This window comes from Salvia miltiorrhiza, chromosome 1 (assembly GCF_028751815.1).
Source record: "Salvia miltiorrhiza cultivar Shanhuang (shh) chromosome 1, IMPLAD_Smil_shh, whole genome shotgun sequence".
Lineage (NCBI taxonomy): Eukaryota > Viridiplantae > Streptophyta > Magnoliopsida > Lamiales > Lamiaceae > Salvia > Salvia miltiorrhiza.
Genome location: NC_080387.1, coordinates 65,349,629 through 65,369,415, shown reverse-complemented (window position 1 = coordinate 65,369,415; position 19,787 = coordinate 65,349,629). Strand labels below are relative to the sequence as shown.

Sequence of the window (19,787 nt, the reverse complement as noted above, 5' to 3'; positions counted from 1 at the left end):
ATTAATCTGATTAAAAAATTGAAAATTAATATAATTAAATAGATCGCTTTAATGTTTAGCAAAGCCCAAACTAATTTTAAAAATCCATTATTTAATTATATGGATTATTTTGAAAATCCACTCAAAACCCTATTTCTATCTCTCAACCATTCCACCTTCTTCTTCTCCACTCTGTGTGGCTGAACTGCTCCAGGTAAGTAATTTTTTTTCTTTTTTTTTTGGCACGTGTAATGCGCACATAGGGTCGATGAGCCCCAGATGTCAATGCTCTAATACAACATATCATTTCTTTTCAATAATACCATTAGATCTTGGTCTTTTGGTATTCATGCGAATATTAATGAGGTAGTATATTTATGCTCCTGATATTAAATTTTGTTCTATATAAAAATAAAAAGTGAATTTCATTTTCTAAATAGACAATATCATAAAATATCTACTAATATATTATTCTAAAAGAATGTACAATCAATTATTTTATAATATTTATGTATGTATTTTTGCAAAAGATGTGGAGTGTGTAACTTTTAAATCATGATTTTTTTTGCAAAAGATGTGGAGTGTGTAACTTTTAAATCATGATTTTTTATACTTTATATAAAATACATTTTTACTATTTTTAAATATTTATCGTTTCTATTTTCTCAAATTCATTATTTTAATAAAAATAAATAAATACACTATTTACTATTTAAAAGATGCATAAAAACATATATGTAAATGCACACGCTATATGTAATGAGATATATTTAAAATTTTCATATTTTTTTTATAATTAATGTATAAAATATTAACAGCGCGTGCAACACCAGTAATGTATAGAATAGAAAGAAAAAAAAAACACGTGGTTTGCATGTTTTTTGATAAAGCAAGTTGTTTGGTCTTTCATTTTATTTTGTTAATTATAGCCGCTATGTTGCATAGGTACGGGGTGCGGATGCGGGGGCGATACGATACGAGTATGGGGATACGGATTTTTAAAAATTATAGGGTGCGATTCGGCAAGGATACATCTAATTATTAAAATTTTATGATATATAATGCTTATAAACTATATACAATTTAAATTTTCTTAAATTAATTCTATGTAATTTAAATTTTTTTTTACCCAAAAGTTAAGCATTTTCAGTTATATAAGTTAATTGAGCAACAATATAACGATTCAAATATTATTAGTCCAATATATAAGTCATAACTGAAAATAAAATTATCAAAATAGTCTTGTGTAGGCCTTTCGTGCACGAGATACGTGAATTTCGCCTATGGAATTTGCGAATCCAGTTTATTTTTATAAATTATTTTAAAAGATACGCCACGTGACGAATCGGGTGCGAATTCGACGAAAATCCGAGAGAATCGCACCCTAAAAGAATCCGATTCGCCGTACATGCTGATTTTTGAAGAATTCGTGCATCATATATTATAGCTTAACACTTTGTTTTTGTTTATTCTTCGAATTATTGTAGTAGCATTTTAGGTAGACCTCACATCGTTATCAATTTCAAATTGAACACAGTGAATGATGGTGTGCTTTCTTTGACGCCAGCCCCACTAACATTCCATTTATAAATCTTAAAATGCCAAATTAATGTCTAGTAACAAACTTTTGCTCTTCAAATATATAAAGATTGATGTGATGTGATTATCCATGGTACATAAAAAAGTACTCACTCCATGAGTCCATCCCTAAAAAATATTCATTTATTTCAATTTTCCTACGTTCTAAAATCATCTTCTTGATTTCTTAAAAAAAAAAAATCACCTTCTTGATTTATTTTTGAAATATTTTTACTAATTATTATTCTTATAATTTTTATATATTTAAACAAATTATCACTAATAGACTCACATCTTTTCGTTTTAATTGATCCATATCATTATCATCATTTGTGGGTCCCCCTTCATCCCACGTCGTAATTCTCTCTATACATACTAGATGTTAGCACATGATTCGGGTGGACATTTTATTCTTATCATGATCTAGTTGAAGCCGCACCTCTCAAACTCACTTTACTTTTCATTTCTGGTTAAGTCCTGATTTAGGCAAGACTTTATTCAAGTTTTCGTATATTTTCCATTGGTAGTGTTGGTACCAGTTGATTTTCCTTTTCATTTAATATTAACGAGTTAAGTCGAGGAGCCAGCTCGGGAACGCTGACTCCCAGATCCTTACATCATCGCAAGAAATAGCGAAATTCGCTAAAGAGTGAGCTACACAATTAGCTTCTCTACAAGCATGAAGAAAATCAACTACACAAACTTTCTTAGCATGAGAGAAAGCTGAGAACAAGTCATCACACAAAGCTTCAGAACTAACCCGATCATCATGAACAACATGAATCGCAAGAAGGGAGTCCGAGAAAACCATAACATGACCCAAATCGGAGTGGATACACTGACCAATCCCAATGAGCATAGCATGCAACTCCCCCATAAGAGTAGTGGTTGTGTATCTAACTTTCTGAGCGCCAACCAAAACCAGCTCTCCCTTCCAATTTCTGACAGCAAAACCAACCCCCATCGTGATGCCTTCATCTCATCTCGTCTCGCCACGTCCACATCAAGCCGAAGGTAAGATCTCTTCGGTGGTATCCATCTACGGTCACCTTCAGTCGGGAGAAGACGCCTAGCCGCGTCGCACTTGCCCCGAGCCTCACGGAAATTCTGGAGAAAGAGCTCGCATTGGGTCATCATATCTGAGCCACCACCCTGCACCTTGTTGTGCTTGATTTCGCAAAGTCGCCTCCAAATCCACCATAGACAAACACAAAAAAGGTCCATCTCATCGACCTCAAGAAACGTCCCCAATCTAAAGAAAATATCCTTAATGGACCAGCTGCTACAATTCTTAAGAAAACCGTACCAAGGAGAGCACTTCCACAGCTGCCCAACCTCCGCATAAAAAAACAAACAGTGCTGCGAAGAACCCCAGTCAGCTCGACACCAAGAGCATATCTCTAAAGTCGGAATATGGTGTCTCCGTAAGTTCAAAGCAATGCGATCAAAATTTAATCACTTTTATATAAATGTTTATATGAATTTTTTTAATGAATATAGATTGATTAGAGATTTGAAAAAAATAGGAATTGATGAGAATTGAAGAAAATTAGAATTGAGTGATTATACGACGCCACGTAGGATATGATTTATTTTGCTATTATAGAGATGGAGATTGATTAGAGATTTGAAAAAAATAGGAATTGATGAGAATTGAGGAAAATTAGAATGAAGTGATTATACGACGCCACGTGGGATATGATTTATTTTGCTATTATATGTGTGTGTGTGTATATATATATATATATATATATTTTATTTTATTTTTTCATTATGTCTTTATCTTATTTTACTTTTACTTTCATTATTTACTTCGTGTTTAACTAAGTTTATATGTTTGGATTGAAAATGTTGTGAGCATGAAAAATTGAAGTAGACTATGATCTGTCTTCGTCATTATCAGGTCTATTTAGGGCTCAATGGTCCTTGACTTAATGCATGTACTGAGGTGTCCTTTTATATAGTCAGTCAAGAGGTTAATTTACATAGGGTGTCATTTGCCATTAATTTATCATAATAATGTACTCCCTCCGTCCGCGAATTAAAGCCCCATTTGCCTATAAATATTTGCCCGCGAATTAAAGCCCCATTTGCCTTTTTGTACCCTTTTACCATCCCTCTTTACTTTAAATTACTACCCTTTGCCATTAATTATCCCACCTCATTTTTTACCCCATTTAATTAACTAACTAATCATTCCCCTAATTATCCATGAAAAACTCTCTCTCTCGTCTTCATTAAACTCTCTCTCTCTCTCGTCTTCATTTTGAGTGTCCCGCCGAATTCCATGAAACTCTCTCTCTCTCGTCTTCATTTTGAGTGTCCGGCCGAATTCCCGACCTTCAATCTCTCTGAGTTGGAGTCGACGATGCCGGAATTCGAAGCAGCTGGCTTCGATCTCTCTGAATCGGCGTCGTTCCTGGCGGAAACCGAAGCAACGGGCTTCGATCTCTCTGAATCGGACATGTTCCGGCCGGAATCCGAAGCGTCGGGCTTCGAAATCTCTGAATTGGAGCCCATCTGTGAAATTCTTTTGTTTACCTTTGGTTTTGGGGATGAGTGACGAAGAGAGGGGAAGGTTGTCAGAGGCCAGAAGTTGGGCTGACGATGCTGCGGCGGCCGACGCCGCATGGGTAGTGGCAGCCTGTGGCTGCTCACGGTGAAGGCAGGCTAGGCGGCGCGGTATGAGGCAGAGAGATTTGTTGCCGATTGTTCGATTTGTTCACTGAATTTGTTCGATTTGTTCACTGAATTTGTTCGATTGGGTTTTTCGATTTGTTCACTGAATTTCATTTATGAGAACAGTTGGGTTTTTCGATTTGTTCACTGAATTTCATTTTTTCGATTTGTTCACTGAAGTTGGGTTTTTTGATTTGTTCACTGAATTTCATTTTTTCGATTTGTTCGATTTGTTCACTGAAGTTGGGTTTTTCGATTTGTTCATTGAATTTCATTTTTTCGATTTGTTCGATTTGTTCACTGAAGTTGGGTTTTTCGATTTGTTCACTGAATTTCATTTTTTTTTTCCTCCAATTGTTCGAGCAAAAGAGATCAATGAGAACAGAGAGAGGGAGAGAAAAAAGAGAATAATTTAATAAAGCCAAAGTATCTCATAATCATAGATTAGTAAAAGTAATTTAATATCTTAACCACTACCCTTTTATTTCACCTACAACACCTTTTTCAGCTTTCTTAGTTTCCGCGCCGACACCCAAATGGGGCTTTAATTCGCGGACGGAGGGAGTATTAAACTAGAAAATGAAAATACACGTGACAAGTGATAAGGGGGCATGAGCTAGCCATTCATAGTTTATAATAGTGAACATCTTCACCGATGAATGATTAAGTGAACAGGTGTTGTATTTTCATTTAGTATTTTCAGTCTTGTATAGCTTTATCTTTTGAGCCTAATATAAAGATCCTAATGATTAAGACATTCACGCCCACTTTTTCTTTTCTTCTTTGATTGTGACACTAAGACAATCTGTATCAACTCCTCGTGGCATCAACCAATTACTTATCATTAGCTAATTTTATTATTAGATTTAGAAATTACAAATCTATTTGTATGAAGACATAACAACAGCTTGGTCACCCTCCATCTATTTTATTTATTTTTTATAGTTTGGTAGCTTGTTGGAAAATTTAGACGGTAACCCTTTCACTGCCAAAAACACGAAGATGTCACTACGAAGTCGATTGCCCCCTCACTGGCAAAAACAAGAAGATATCTCTACGAACTTCAAATAATCCGTGCAAATCTTAAAGAGAGGAATTTTTATTATATATTATTTCTTCGTGATAAATTTATCAAGTAAAGAAAACACGCCCTAATATAACTCCCAATACTTTTTCCAACTGACCCAACACATTCTCCACATTTATGGAGAACAAAGCACTATAAACTATCAAAACATACGTTTCGTAAATTTGTTCTAACTTATAAGCATATACTGAATTAACTTACTTAAGTATTTTGAGCACAATTCTGAATCGATTAAAATATAGATGAAAAATAGTCCATGGCTTGGCAATGAAAATTGATGGCATTTGAAAGTTGAAAACTCAGGACAACATAATTTATAGTAATTTATTTATACATTTATTCATGTAGCATTGACATGGATGCAAATACAATAATACAATAAATACTAGTATTAGCTTTACTCTTTATCAGTTATGGCTTTCGGGCATTGTAAAGTTTGACCTAGGTAATTAATTACAAATAGTGTACTTACTTTGTTCAAAGTGAAAATAGTAAAATCGACACATGACCAAAATATAAACACAAATTTGAGGGAAACCTCTTTGGGCTGGATCATTGGAATTTGGCTCTACTTGGGCCGAGTTAAGGGTATAGGTTTAGTTTTTCTAGGTTTTATAATTTATCTTCTTTTTTTTTTTGAGGGAATCTAGGTTTTATATATAATTCGTTGTTCGTTTATATATGCAAAACATGGAGTAATACAAACATTCTACGGAAGGAAACATACATATATACTTTTGTTTTATTCCTTTCTAAAATTATAAAATTCGATTAATTATAAAATATTTAATATGCATATCAAATAAAAGATCAAGATGAAAGCTTTAATTTATATTTTATGTAAATATTCAATTTAAAATATAAAAAATATATTTATTTTAAAAATAAAAAATAAAAAAAATCACTCCACTTTTGAGAAAGGGATAATTTTATACCTAAAAAAGGCTGATATAGTTTTATACACCACTTTATAAGGAGTTGATAAATATATTATTTTTCAAATCAAATAAGATATAACAAATATAATCTTTATTTTAAATGATAAATTTATACTTTATTATATTATTATTATCCCTCCAAATGGAGGGACAGAAAGCAACACACCATATATTGGAAAGCTTTCATATGGGCAAATTATTATAATCTTTTAAAGTTCCACCAACTTTGAAATTTACACTGCCTTTGAATATATTCCAATATCTTGTTCCACCTGCCAATGTTGGAACTGTAATATATTCTGATTCTCTAATAAATTATATACTGAATTTCAAAATAGTTCATTATTCTTTTTTTTTTTTTTTTTGATGAATAATACTTTATAAATAATACAAACCACACACACACCCCACCTATGGTGGTTATAGTGGCCGAGAGTACTCGAACCTGTGACCTCTTGGACAACAGGCAACCACCCCATCCACTAGGCCATCCCAAGGGGACATAGTTCATTATTCTTGCTTCTCAACAACCTTGCAGCGGTACGTAAGTGCATTAAACGTGTTTTATGCTCCTTAATTAAACTCCATGTATTCTAGAAAGACAAAAAATTTGTCTCTTATTCTATTTTTTTTTATAAATGATAGAATGATATAATTAATTAATTAAGAAATAACAAATTAATTAAGAATTTCGTGCGTCACCATAATAACCAAACTGCATAGATTTAACGCTCAAATTATTCACTTGAAAAATTGAAATAACCATTCTCATACGAAAATAATACTCTAAACTCTAACCCAGATATTAAACTCTATTCATTCAGGTGACAATAAACTCAAATATAAGAGCTTTGTCTCAAACATTAATCATTAGACCAACACACTACATAATATATATTTTTAAATATGAATAACAAATACTAGTATTTTAAAATTTGTGACACTGAACTTGAACTGAGACTATATATGTCTCCTCCGAGGGGCAACAAACAATTTCTAAAATCACTACTATATTATTTATTGTTGTCCACTCACATATCTTTTAAATACTACTATTGTTGTCTACTCACACATCTTTCAATTAAAAAAACTAACTAGATACTCTTAAGGCAGTTTCCACGTTCCTCAACTTTCCCCCAACCCTTTATATATACTCACACATCTTTCAATTAAAAAAATAAATAAAAAACTACTAACTAGATACTCTTGAGGCAGTTTCCACGTTCCTCAACTTTCTCCAAACCCTACATATATATACAAATACTACTACATGTTATTACAATCATAATTCGCAACATCATAAAAAACAATACTATTTGTCTTCAAAAATTGTTTATCATTTCTATACATGATGGCAAATCATCACGAGGAGCTCATCAAGATAGCCCAAGAAGGTTTCTCCACGGTGGAGCAGTTATACGGCGACGAGCTCATCAAAATTGGCCGAGAAGGTTTCTCTACGGTGGAGCAGTTATATGGCGGAGCCCGACGGCCGGAAAACCTACCTCCGACGCCGTCGTACAAAAAATGGGGCAACGAGGCCCCTCCGAGGAATATTGACTGCAATGAGGCAGCCAAAAAATACGGAGGGCTTATGATCGCACATGAATAATAAGTCCTTTAATTAAGACTCGTGAGTCATTATATATTTAATTAAGTTTTTGGTTAGCTCTACATGTTGTACCTTGTAATCGTGAAATGAAATCCTATTTCGTTAACGCTGATTGAAGAAGATGACAATATCGCTAGTATGATTATATTCTAAATATTTTCATTTGTGATAGATAAAGTTTTGTTACTAATAGTGTGGTTGAGTTTTGGTATACTGTCACAAAGTTGCATATGTTTTTATACATGGTTATTGTCAATTAAATACATAAACTTAATTTGGGCCCATTTTTATTTTTTCCACGAACTTTGAAAGTTGTAAAAAAACACACACACACACACACATTTTGACTAATTTTATTTTTTTCCACAAATTTTGAGAATTGTAAAAAAATACACGAACTTTAACTCATTTTTTTTTCCACAAAATATATTGTTACAAAAAATTATCTAAACATTTTGATGATTATATGATTGAGAAACTTTTCAATACCTAATCTCAAGTGAAGCAATATTTATTGTTAATTATAAAATAATTATTTGGATCATTTTTTTTATAGCAATATATTTCGTGGAAAAAAATAAAATGAGTCAAAGTTTGTGTATTTTTTTACAATTTTCAAAGTTTGTGAGAAAATAAAATTAGTTAAAATTCTTGTGTTTTTTGACAACTTTCAAAGTTTATGGGAAAAATCAAAATAAATTCAAAGTTTGTGTATTTAAGTGCCAATAACCTTTATATATATATATATATATATATATATATATATATATATATATATATAGGGTTAGGTTCAGTGAAAAAGACCTAAATGTAAGAAAGAAGAGAGAAGTAATTTCATCCGTTGATCTTATCTAATCTAGCGAACATGATTTATTCACGCCATGTTCAACGGATTTTTTCGTTGAACATTCATGAACATATACAATATTTTTGGGGGGTTTGGATTTCGACCCCTCATATGTACGAAAAAATCCGTTGAACATGGCGTGCAAAGGTTCCATTAAGAAGCATAAATATGTTGAGAAGTGAGAAACAATCTCAACCTTATAAATTATATGATCGGACGAATGGGATTGCATATGATTTTGAAAACTATTTATGGTGAAAAGGTTCCTATTAACGGCTGAACACCTATAATCACGTGATTATGATCTTCTTGTATTTGGTATGTATTATCACATTAATAATAGCATTAAATAAATTTTTATTTGCCATAAAAATCATCTAGTTCACACGTAAAAATCCATCTTCTTCAGATTAGTATTTTCCAGAGCAACAAACGTAACGTTTTTTCATATCATAAACTGATTTCATATCCCAAATAAATTTTGAAGTCACGAAACTCAACGAACTTACAAAACTCTCTAATGAACGCAAATACCATTTATATGAACATATTTGTAAAGTTCATATGATAAAACCAGATAACACAAATTGCACCGCACATATTATACCCATTTTTATAACATACAAGCAATTTTGAACACGAATGAAGTTTTTCTAAAAAATTTATGAACAAGCCTTACAAACACAACATACAAATATATCATATATAATGGACAAAATAATAATCCAATTATATAATGACTTATATAATTATCTAATGCACATATAATACAAATATTAAAGTTCATACTACAAAATCTAACAATTTTGTTATGAACTTATATAATTATCTAATGCACGTATAACACTAATTGCTCCACAAATTATACCCATTTTGTATAATATACCAACCAATCGATAGCTGTGTTTTTCAAAATTTATCCCTTTTTTTGTTTTCATGTTTGTTCATTACAAATATTATATTGTTCAAAATTGCTGAATTTAAAATTAGTCCATGAAATAATGAACTAAACATGAAAGTTTCTAAAATTATGGTTTTTGTATTGTAAATCGTCGTGACAATTTTTTTAAACAGTTGTGTTGAACTTTAAATTCTATACGTTGAACTTTAAATCGTTGAACTTCAATAGAGAAGCCCCCTAAGATTAAGAACCAAGAAGAAACCTCATCCCTTGATTTACAACACCCTCCCCAACTAAACGACGTCGTTTTGATTCACTGTCGGTGACGCCATGTCACTGTCGGCGACGCCATGTCAACATTTAATTTGGGGATTCTTGAAAGTCATAGAAAAATTGTTCAATCCTGTAAATTCAGGAAATTTTTTATTAAAAAAAAAGTTCATGAAAAAGTTTAAAATTGAGGTATAGCTCGTGATTTTTGGCGTAACTAACCCAAATATAATCACTTATTTTTAGATAAAACCCCTAATTTAATCACTAAATCTATTAACAATTTCAAAGTTCAAACTATTGAAATTCCAAATAAATATAATTTCAATTTCAACTCTATTCAAAAATTGAAACTGGAAAACACAAAATCCAGAGAAGGATAAAACAATCAGAGGCGGCGGCGGTAGCAGCAGCATGGGACTGCAATCTTGCACCTTCAAACTCTCTCCGTTTTCCATTCTCAATCTCCCTACCGCCTTAAACCGTCTCTCTTACCGATTCCACCACCTCCACTGCCGCCGCCAGCCGCCGCACCTCGTCAGAGCACTTTCCTCCGCCGCCACCGCCGCGTCTCCTCAACCTCCGACCGCTGCAAGCCCAGAAGACAGCAAAGGTATAATTTTTATGAACCTCTGATTATGAGTTGTCCCAAATTCTTTTTGTGGTTTCATTTGTTATCAATGGCCGAATGCCCCTTTTCCCCTTAATTTACTTTGGGGGGTTCTGGTGATTTGTAGTTGTGAAGGCGGCGCAATGGAAGGCTGCGATAGATTTCAAGTGGATAAGGGATAATAAGGAGGCCGTTGCCGCCAACATCAAGACTCGCAATTCCAATGCTAATTTGCAATTTGTGCTCGAGCTCTATGATAAATTGTTGACTCTTCAGAAGGTCAGGTTACAGTTTTTGAAATAGCTTATGCACATTTTAATTCGCAGCTTTTTTCTTTTTTTTGTTCCCCCCTGTAATTTGGACTCGAAGGTATTAATTTGTTTGTTGATTGATTCATTGCGAAGTGTGTGTGTGTGTGCGTGTGCGCGCGCTCGCGTGTTTATTTTAGCTGTTTGGGCGTTGGATTGGAAATGAGCTTTTGATAATTCAGTTATCAGCCTGTTTTGGATTTGCTAAATTGAGAAATTTATCCATTGGTATTAAAATTAACCATTAAACGCAAATTTAACCCGTTTGTATCACTGTGATGAAGAGATCGTGCTTCCTGCTGGAGATTTACCAATGTGATAGTGTATCATAAGAGTCACTTAACTTCTTATCATTAGGATTTTATATGCTGCACGTTGCTTCTGAACATGACTTAGGTTCTGTTAGAGGTACATAGTCATTTATGTTCTGTAGAGTCTTGCATAATTGGGATGTGATTTATTAGGCATATAAATATGTGAGTGCTTATCCACAGTGTTTAAAGGTTAAACAATCCCAAACTGCCGTGTAATTCTGAAAATTGTTAGAAGATATTGTAAAGTTAATTTGTTCATGTCTTGTGTAACATTATTCACTAAAGTTAAGTCAAGTGACTCATCTTCTTCTCTCTCTCTCTCTCTCGTGGTTATTTGATGAGTACATATAATATGCACTATGTTCTATTCTACTTTTTGTCGATATCGTGCTGATACTCCTATGATCAATTGGCACTAATAATTCTATGGCGGTTAAGTGTATCACCAATTAAAATTGTGGTAGGCTAGTTCTGGTTGCTAATTATTTCTCACAGATTGCAGGAAGTGGAAAGGCTTCGTGCAGAGAGAAATGTAGTTGCAAACAAGATGAAGGCCAAACTGGAACCCTCTGAGCGTCAGAAACTCATTGAAGAAGGTGATATATATATATATATATATATGTGTGTGTGTGTGTGTGTGTGTGTGTGTGTGTGTGTGTGTGTGTGATGTGAGCTCATACTTGAAAATCTGATGTATGTCATCGTTCTAATTTGGCTTTATCCAGGTAAAAATCTCAAAGATGTTCTTGTTACCTTGGAAGAAGACCTGCTCAAACTTACCGATGAACTCCAACAGGAAGCACAATGTGTGCCGAATATGACACATCCAGATGTCCCTGTAGGCGGAGAGGATTGCTCTACAGTGAGAAAAGTGGTAACACGTTTTTGCTCTGTCCTCAGGTGTATCTGGCCCTTTGGATGTTCTCCTTTTTCTTCTTCTCACTACTTTACCCACTATTTATAGGTCGGTAAGCCTCGTGAGTTTGGCTTTGCTATAAAGGATCATGTCCAGCTTGGAAAAGATTTGGATATATTAGACTTTGATGCTGCTTCTGAGGTACACTTTAAATCACATGCCTTCAAATATTTAATTATCTGATTTGAGAGAAGGTCACTACTATTAATATCTTAATTTCTTTTGCCTAAATAATATAGCTTAACTAAGGGCAAGATCCTACATGTTGCCTCTTCACAAGTCCTATGGTTCATTCTGTAGGAAAGAAGGTGCTGATTGAAGGTCAACTGGTTTCTCAAAATATTGTGCTATTTTAGGGTTCTTGAATTAAAAATATTGCTGAAATTTGACTCACTAATAATAATGAAACTGACAAGGACAGCTGCTACTTATGTGCTCTATGAGAATTATGGAGCTAAAGTAGAAAAATGAGATAATCTGATAATCAGACTTGCCTATTTATCACCCATTTTGTTAGTATGATGGGTTGCCTTCTCACTCGTCACTCTGATTGCTGACAGTCAAGGTATCTGGGTAACAGTCCCCAAGTATGTTGTACTTCAACACGTATCAGTCCTTGGAGTAAGATTATAATATAATTGAAAATCCTTGATCAGCCAAAACCCATTGATGTCTGAGAAGTCTTAACAGTATCATGTTTGTCCGTGCTTGTGACTTCGCTAAGGTCTCTGAATGACAGAATCTATGTTACAGGTTAGTGGGTCAAAGTTCTATTACCTGAAGAATGAAGCAGTTTTGTTGGAGATGGGCCTCGTAAATTGGGCTGTATCAGAAGTCATGAAAAGGGGCTTTACACCTCTTACAACCCCAGAAATTGTCCGATCTTCTATAGTGGAGAAATGTGGTTTCCAACCCCGTGGAAGTAACACTCAGGTAATTGCTCATGCAATGGGTAATGATAATGCACACTGAACGTAACGTAACTTTCACAGTCGATTTGCACAAAGTGCATCATACAATTTGGTTAACTATTAAGAAATTACTCCCTCCGTCTCACAAAAACATCAACATTTGTAAGTGACACGGGTTTTAAGAAATGTTAGGTAAAAGTGTATTGTAAGTGGAAAAGGGGTCCCACTTTGTGAAAAATAGAGATGAAAAGTAAAGGGATTGTGATGGGGTAGTGTACCAAAATAGAAATATTCATGTTTTTGTGAGACATCCCAAAATAGCAAAATATTTATGTTTTTGTGAGACGGAGGGAGTATAAATTTTAGGATGACAGTTGACAAATAGTATGATTGCTAATATATGTGATGTGACTATAAGTAGAAGCTGCTCGTACTGTTTTAAGCCTTTGCTTGTGAAATCTGGATACAAATGCTTCTTATTTGATGCTAAACTTTTCTGCTTCTATCTTAATATTGACTGTGTAATGATGCTTAATAGAAGTTTTGAAGGTTTAGCGCTGAAATCTCAGGTTATGCGGATGTAGCTTCTTCTTGATTGAACTGTGCACTCTCTCATCACTACTTCTCCATGATATGAAATCTCACAATCTTGATAATCCTATTTATGAACACTATTACACTTGTTATTGAAACAAAAGAAGGATTAAAGTTGTTTTAGGTTGGCTAATACATGTGACAATCTTGGGCAGGTTTATTCCATTGAAGGTAGTGATCAATGCCTCATTGGGACTGCCGAGATTCCAGTTGGGGGAATCCATATGGATTCCATACTTGCTGAGGCATCCTTACCTTTGAAATACGTGGCTTTCTCCCATTGCTTCCGCACAGAAGCTGGTGCTGCAGGCACTGCAACTAGGTAAATCTCTTGATTTATGGCAAAGTCTAAAGCTCTTTCGATGAAGTTGTAAAATTGATAATGTTATTGATGTTTGGCTCTTCCTTATTTTCTATCTATTATTCTTTTCAATCTCAAATTATGTCTGTCGTCTCCTTGCTGTGGTATCTTTATTCTCCCCCTCACCTCCCTTCTCCCTTTCCCCGTTTATTTTTTTAAATCCGGATTTTTTTTTATTCTTAAACATTTCACTTTGTCTGCTCTTCCGTGTATATTAACTTCACTTTTCTCTTGCATCTGCTAATTAACCTATGATGATTGGAACAGGGGCCTTTACCGAGTCCATCAATTTAGCAAGGTAGAGATGTTCGTTTTGTGCAGGCCAGAGGAAAGCGACACCTTCCATGAAGAACTTATTAGTATTGAGGAAGACCTCTTCTCGTCATTGGGACTTCATTTTAAGTGCGTTCATATTCTTCCTTTATCTTCATTTGCATACTATGCACACATAAGTTGAATTTACGAAACTAATCCCACATGATCCGTCACATCCATTGATGGATGGAGGACCATGGGATGTCCAAAGACCATATATTATTTTGAAATCACTCGATTATTTGCTTGATTTTTGTACCCTTACCTTCGAGGCTTGATAAAATTCATCACTTAATGTAACAAGAGTAAAATACAAATCGACCGTTCTACCCTAAAAATTAGACCCGATAATTGTACCGACAAGGTTATATAGTAATTAAACCATATAGTCATACTAGATAAAATTTAACCTAAACATTAAACCCGATAATTGCACCAACAAGGTATATAGTAATTAAATCATCTAATCATACTAGATAAAATTTAACCCAAACAAAAGTTAAAACTGCCAATATCTGTATTTTAATTACTTTATATTAATTGCAGAACTCTGGACATGGCAACTGAGGATTTGGGTGCACCAGCATATCGTAAATTTGACGTGGAGGCGTGGATGCCTGGCTTAGGGCGTTACGGAGAGGTATGCTATTGATTATTACCGAATTTGTTGTTTTTTTCCATTCTAAAAAAGGCTTTCAGTTTCTTCTGGATTATATACTTTGATGAATCGAACAAATATTTTCAATCTAATCTGTCACTCGAAGTAAATGCCGGATAACATGACATTTCATTTGCTGGACAGATATCAAGCGCCTCTAACTGTACCGACTATCAAAGCAGGCGTCTGGGGATTCGCTATCGTCCAGAACTCTCAGCCTCCATGCCTAAGAAGGGAAAAGGCAGTTCAGGTGCAACCCAGTTTGTGCACACGCTTAATGCCACAGCGTGTGCCGTTCCACGAATGCTCGTCTGCTTGCTCGAAAATTACCAGCAGGAGGATGGCACTGTCGTCGTTCCTGAGCCACTGCGGCCGTTCGTGGGTGGCCTTCAAGTAATTGACTACAAGTATAGGTAGGCTTTAACTTACAAAATCTGATGAGATTTATGCAGTTTTCTTGAAACTTATTGGTCTTTTTTGGTGACTAATACCTCAATTTACCATATTAACATTCATATTAGTATTTGAATTGGCATCATAGTCTTAATTGGTGAGTAATAGAGGGCTCGATTTCTTCATGCAATTTAATGCTTATAGAGGTACTAGTAAATAGTACATGTGTTTTGCGTATAACAAGCATGTTTTTTTTTTTTAGTAATTATAGTTTGAAAAATTATGCGTCTTACATAGTATTAAAGTGTATATACATTTTAATCAAACTACATAGTTCTTTTATTGAAGCACTTTGTATGGTTCTTATTTTGTATGATATTTTTTTTCTTCATATAGTCCTTAAAGAAAGAATCATCAATAGACAAAATTTGATTGAATTTTATGATCATTTATGTAATTCTTATCGGATCACAAAAATGACTATATATTGTTAACTACTACTCCAAGCTAGTATTTTATTATCTCTAAGAAAATTGTTACTTATTTAATAAAATGATCAATTTTAGGTTAACTAGTTAAATATATTGAAAACCCGAGACCTTTGGCCTCAAGCATTAATCCCTTAACGCTTGGTCAAGACGGCACACACACAATTTTTCCCACTTCTTAATCTTTTATGGGTGCGTTTACTTTAATTGTAAAATTTTTATTGAAAAATGATAAATAAATAAAAAAGAAAATATTATATTTTTCTTCTTTTTTATTATATATTTATAGAGATGAAAATATTGAAAACTATTTTTACACCATTACCTAAAGATTATATTATCCAACGTTAGAATGAAAATGAGTGAAAATAAGCTGTCTGAGAAAATATTTCACATTACCTGAAGAGAATCATAATAAACATGTGAATATAGTGAAAAAATGATGAAAATATATATTTTCTGTTATTTTTGATCAAATTAAATGAACCATATATATATATATATATAAATTATACTCTCGAAGTCGTTGACACTTTATTATTATTATTTTTTAAATTTTCAGATGACAAAGGAAATTTCGTACCATCACTATGAATAAATCATAGTCCATATAGGTAATTGTCTGTAGCAGCTAGATGCAAAGTTCAAACCACGAAGAAAACACACACTAATCGCTATAATACTATAATGAAGGCCAAGAAAAGTATATGTAGTTGGTGGGGCTTATAATTTTGAGGTCAAAATAGTAGAGACCTAAAAGCATCCACTATTGACTCCACCAAGAGCACAAATTTCCAATAACTCATATTCAAATTTGATGGTTATTAAGGTGTTTCAACATTCCACGTCAAATACTCATCTCATCAAGTGGGAAATGGGAATAAATATGTTTTCCTAAATATTTATTGAAATCAGTATGGTTTAGAATAAAGTATAGAAATATAACATAATCAGGTTAAATTAGCCACTTGATATGGTAATTAGCCCCTCAAAAAAAATTATAGTAGGGTAATTAAGCTTGAGCTACATCTTCCCACGTAGCAGTTGCACTCAAATTCAATGTATAGTACCACGACTTCGCTTTATCCCGCAGTGAAAAAGGGAAAAGACGAAGATGAATAATATCATCAGATACTCAATTCATCTTTACAATGCTGCAAAGCTCCAGAATTTGCGCCAGATGCGCATTAGGATCCTCTATAGCGTGTCCTCCATACTGGTTCTACTGGACCATCGTGATCAAACCAGTCTTCAGCTCAAAATTATTGGCATTAATACGGGGAGGTTCCTGATACTCATACTGAGGAACGAACATCTCTGCAATCGGAGGCTGATTTTGAGCTTCTTTAGCAGCTTGAGCGTCCAACAGCTGTTGCAGCTGCTCCTGTAGAGCACGAATCTGTTCATCAGTAGCCATCGTATGCAGTACCCGAAAAAAAAACGAGAATTAGAAAAATAAAAATAAAAAGAAACAGTAAACGCCTGAAGTACTACTAAGTCCTATCGGAAATATTAAAGAAACAGTAAACACCTGAAGTACTACTAAGTAGGAAAGTTTGATTAATACTAAACTCAAATAACAACAAATAAAAGCACGTAGAAAAATCAAATATTAAAGACAACTGATCCTAGGGTAGTAAATTCATTAACTAAATCTACACAATTAATCTATTAATCCTATGTACCAGTTTAATCCAGTTATGATGAGAGAACACTCAATTAATCAATCACTCTCGCTAGAGCAGTAATGATCGTAGATTAGTAAATTATCTATCTCCGCTAGGTCTCAAGAAAATCTACTAACTCCCAATAGCTCCTAAGAATAGCTCCCTATGATCCACCTATCTCCGCTAGGTCTCAAGGTTAAAATCATATCATACATTCCTGAATCCGCTAAACAGTTATCTCCGTTAGGTCTCAAACTGAATAGCTACACATGTAAATTATTGGCCAGATAATCCACAAGAAAACAAGCACCGGGAATTATGAATCATAAACTGGAAGGCACAAAGGTATTAACAAATAAATCACATAAATTCAATCAACTATTTACAAACCCTAGAATCAGCTAAACGAAACTAGCTAGACATAATGAAATAAAACATAAACATAATTAAAAAGAACACAATTGGAAGAAATGAATTATATAAAAACTGAATAAGAACGATTGTAGTAGCTTGAATCTTCAATCTTGATCCAAGCCTTGAAAACTGGAAAATAAATGTAAAACTAAAGCTATAATGCTAGAATGTAATGTGTGGAACCCTAGATAGGTCAAAAGAGAACCTATTTAAAGTGTCAGGGTAAAATACAGTGTTTGAAACCCAGAAGAACTCTAAAAACGCGCAAAACTGAAAATTTCGGATAGCTGGCGACCTGCCCGACGACCCATCCGGCGGTCATTGGCTCAAGCACAAAAAATCTTCATCACGCAGCGATCGCCGCGTCTCTTCCAACGTTCCAGAAGGCTCGGCGACCTAGGCGACGGTCGCCGTACAGGTCGCCGGAAATCCTTCTTCGGGCGGTGGTCAACGGTGTTTGACCGCCGGGTTCTAACTACTGCGCGCGATATTTTTGTTTTGGTCATAACTTTCTCTTCTGAACTCCGATTTATAATCCGTTTGCGCTCACGACCTTGTATCGAGACGATCTACAACTTCTATTTCAGACAAGTTTTCCAAATTCGAACTCAATAATCCTGAAATTTCCTTCAAAGTTTGAGTCAGAATCATGTTTCACAAGATAAAGCAAATTAAGCACAAAACAATCATCCAACACTCAATTTCCTATAAAATTAACATCAAAAGAACATTAAAAACCATGGAAACATGAGTGTTATCAACTCCCCCAAACTTAAGCCATTGTTCGTCCTCGAATAATGAGAAGAACACAATCAAAAACACGAATGGGTAAGAAAACTAGTTCATCAATGCCTCCGAAAGATAAAGAATGATAGAATTCTCAAATCCTCAATAATTAAGCACAAAATTCACCAATAAACACAACCTATAGCAAAATCAACCTTGACATTCCAAACAATTGAATCTCACAAGGTATGTGTATCACTCAACTCTCAATTTGATGGAATATATAGGACGTGTATGCTCTCATCGAATTCAATGCAATGTAGATCACTTACCATAAGCTTGCCAATCGTCTACAATCTCCATCGCTAAAAGTGTGCCAGGACTAAGATCAAAAAGGTCTTTTTCTTTAGGTTATAATGTAGGGACATTGGTTAAGGTAGGAAAATATAGGCTAAGTGACTCAAATAGATCAAGAGCACCAACCTTATAACTTCGCTAATCAAGCATGGAATAAATTCCATCTTCCACCCAACTATACCACCATAATCAACAAAACTCAAGGGATTTAATCATCACAAAATAGAACTAAACACTATTTTATGCTCTCCATTTATTTCCAACACACAAAGTCGATTTTCTAACAAATTTCTCAATAAACACTCGACTTTATATTTTTTTTCTTTTTTTCTCTCAACAATTTTTTTTTCTTTTCTTTCCACAACTTTTCTAGAGCTTATAAGAGTAAATAGTAACACAAAATCATCCCTTATTTTTTCACAATCCACTATGAATATTCACCACATAAGGATCCCATATACTGCATCACCCCCTATCATCCAGCTAAAGAATAAAGGCTAAACAGGCTCAAAGTGGATAACAAAGGATAAATTTTTTGTTAAGGACAATGTTTGGGATAAATTGTGGCTAACAAAAGATGGCCTAAAGTCATCTCCTAATCCTGGGCACAACAACAATCTCAACACAGAAACCATGGCAAGTTCTAGAAGATCACCACATGCATGACAAAACTCACAACAAAGAATAAACTGTGTATGATAAACAGTTATGGCTCAAAATCTCACAGGTTTATTCAACGTCCAAAAGTCAAGGTTAAAATCATTCTAGAATTATGCAAATTAGTTCCAATTATGCTCAAATCATCAAAGAAAAATCAAATTCTAATTTTTTTTTCATAGAAATCATCATTGGCATCTTACCAGA

At 34.0% G+C, this 19,787-nt stretch overlaps 1 protein-coding gene across 2 annotated transcripts; it reads left to right on the top strand.

Annotated features, from left to right (window-relative positions):
• Window positions 1–10,195: 10,195 nt before the first annotated feature.
• On the top strand, window positions 10,196–15,461 carry LOC131005061 (serine--tRNA ligase, chloroplastic/mitochondrial). Of its 2 annotated transcripts, XM_057931855.1 has the most exons (10): window positions 10,196–10,504; window positions 10,629–10,780; window positions 11,626–11,719; window positions 11,849–11,997; window positions 12,088–12,180; window positions 12,793–12,972; window positions 13,700–13,866; window positions 14,173–14,307; window positions 14,767–14,860; window positions 15,023–15,461. In XM_057931855.1, exons 1-10 carry the CDS (start codon window positions 10,306–10,308, stop codon window positions 15,293–15,295), a joined length of 1,536 nt encoding a protein of 511 aa, XP_057787838.1. In that variant the 5' UTR covers window positions 10,196–10,305; the 3' UTR covers window positions 15,296–15,461. The 2 variants fall into 2 exon arrangements, with proteins under 2 accessions (XP_057787838.1, XP_057787839.1); XM_057931856.1 differs by lacking the exon at window positions 10,196–10,504 and having other exon boundaries at window positions 10,640–10,780; window positions 11,619–11,719.
• Window positions 15,462–19,787: the final 4,326 nt, after the last annotated feature.

Excerpts from the sequence above, each read along its gene's own strand:
- LOC131005061 (XM_057931855.1), top strand. The coding sequence starts at position 10,306 with ATGGGACTGCAATCTTGCACCTTCAAACTCTCTCCGTTTTCCATTCTC. Across the intron at positions 10,781-11,625 it reads AATTGTTGACTCTTCAGAAG|GAAGTGGAAAGGCTTCGTGC; the intron begins GTCAGGTTACAG and ends CACAGATTGCAG. Across the intron at positions 12,181-12,792 it reads ACTTTGATGCTGCTTCTGAG|GTTAGTGGGTCAAAGTTCTA; the intron begins GTACACTTTAAA and ends TCTATGTTACAG.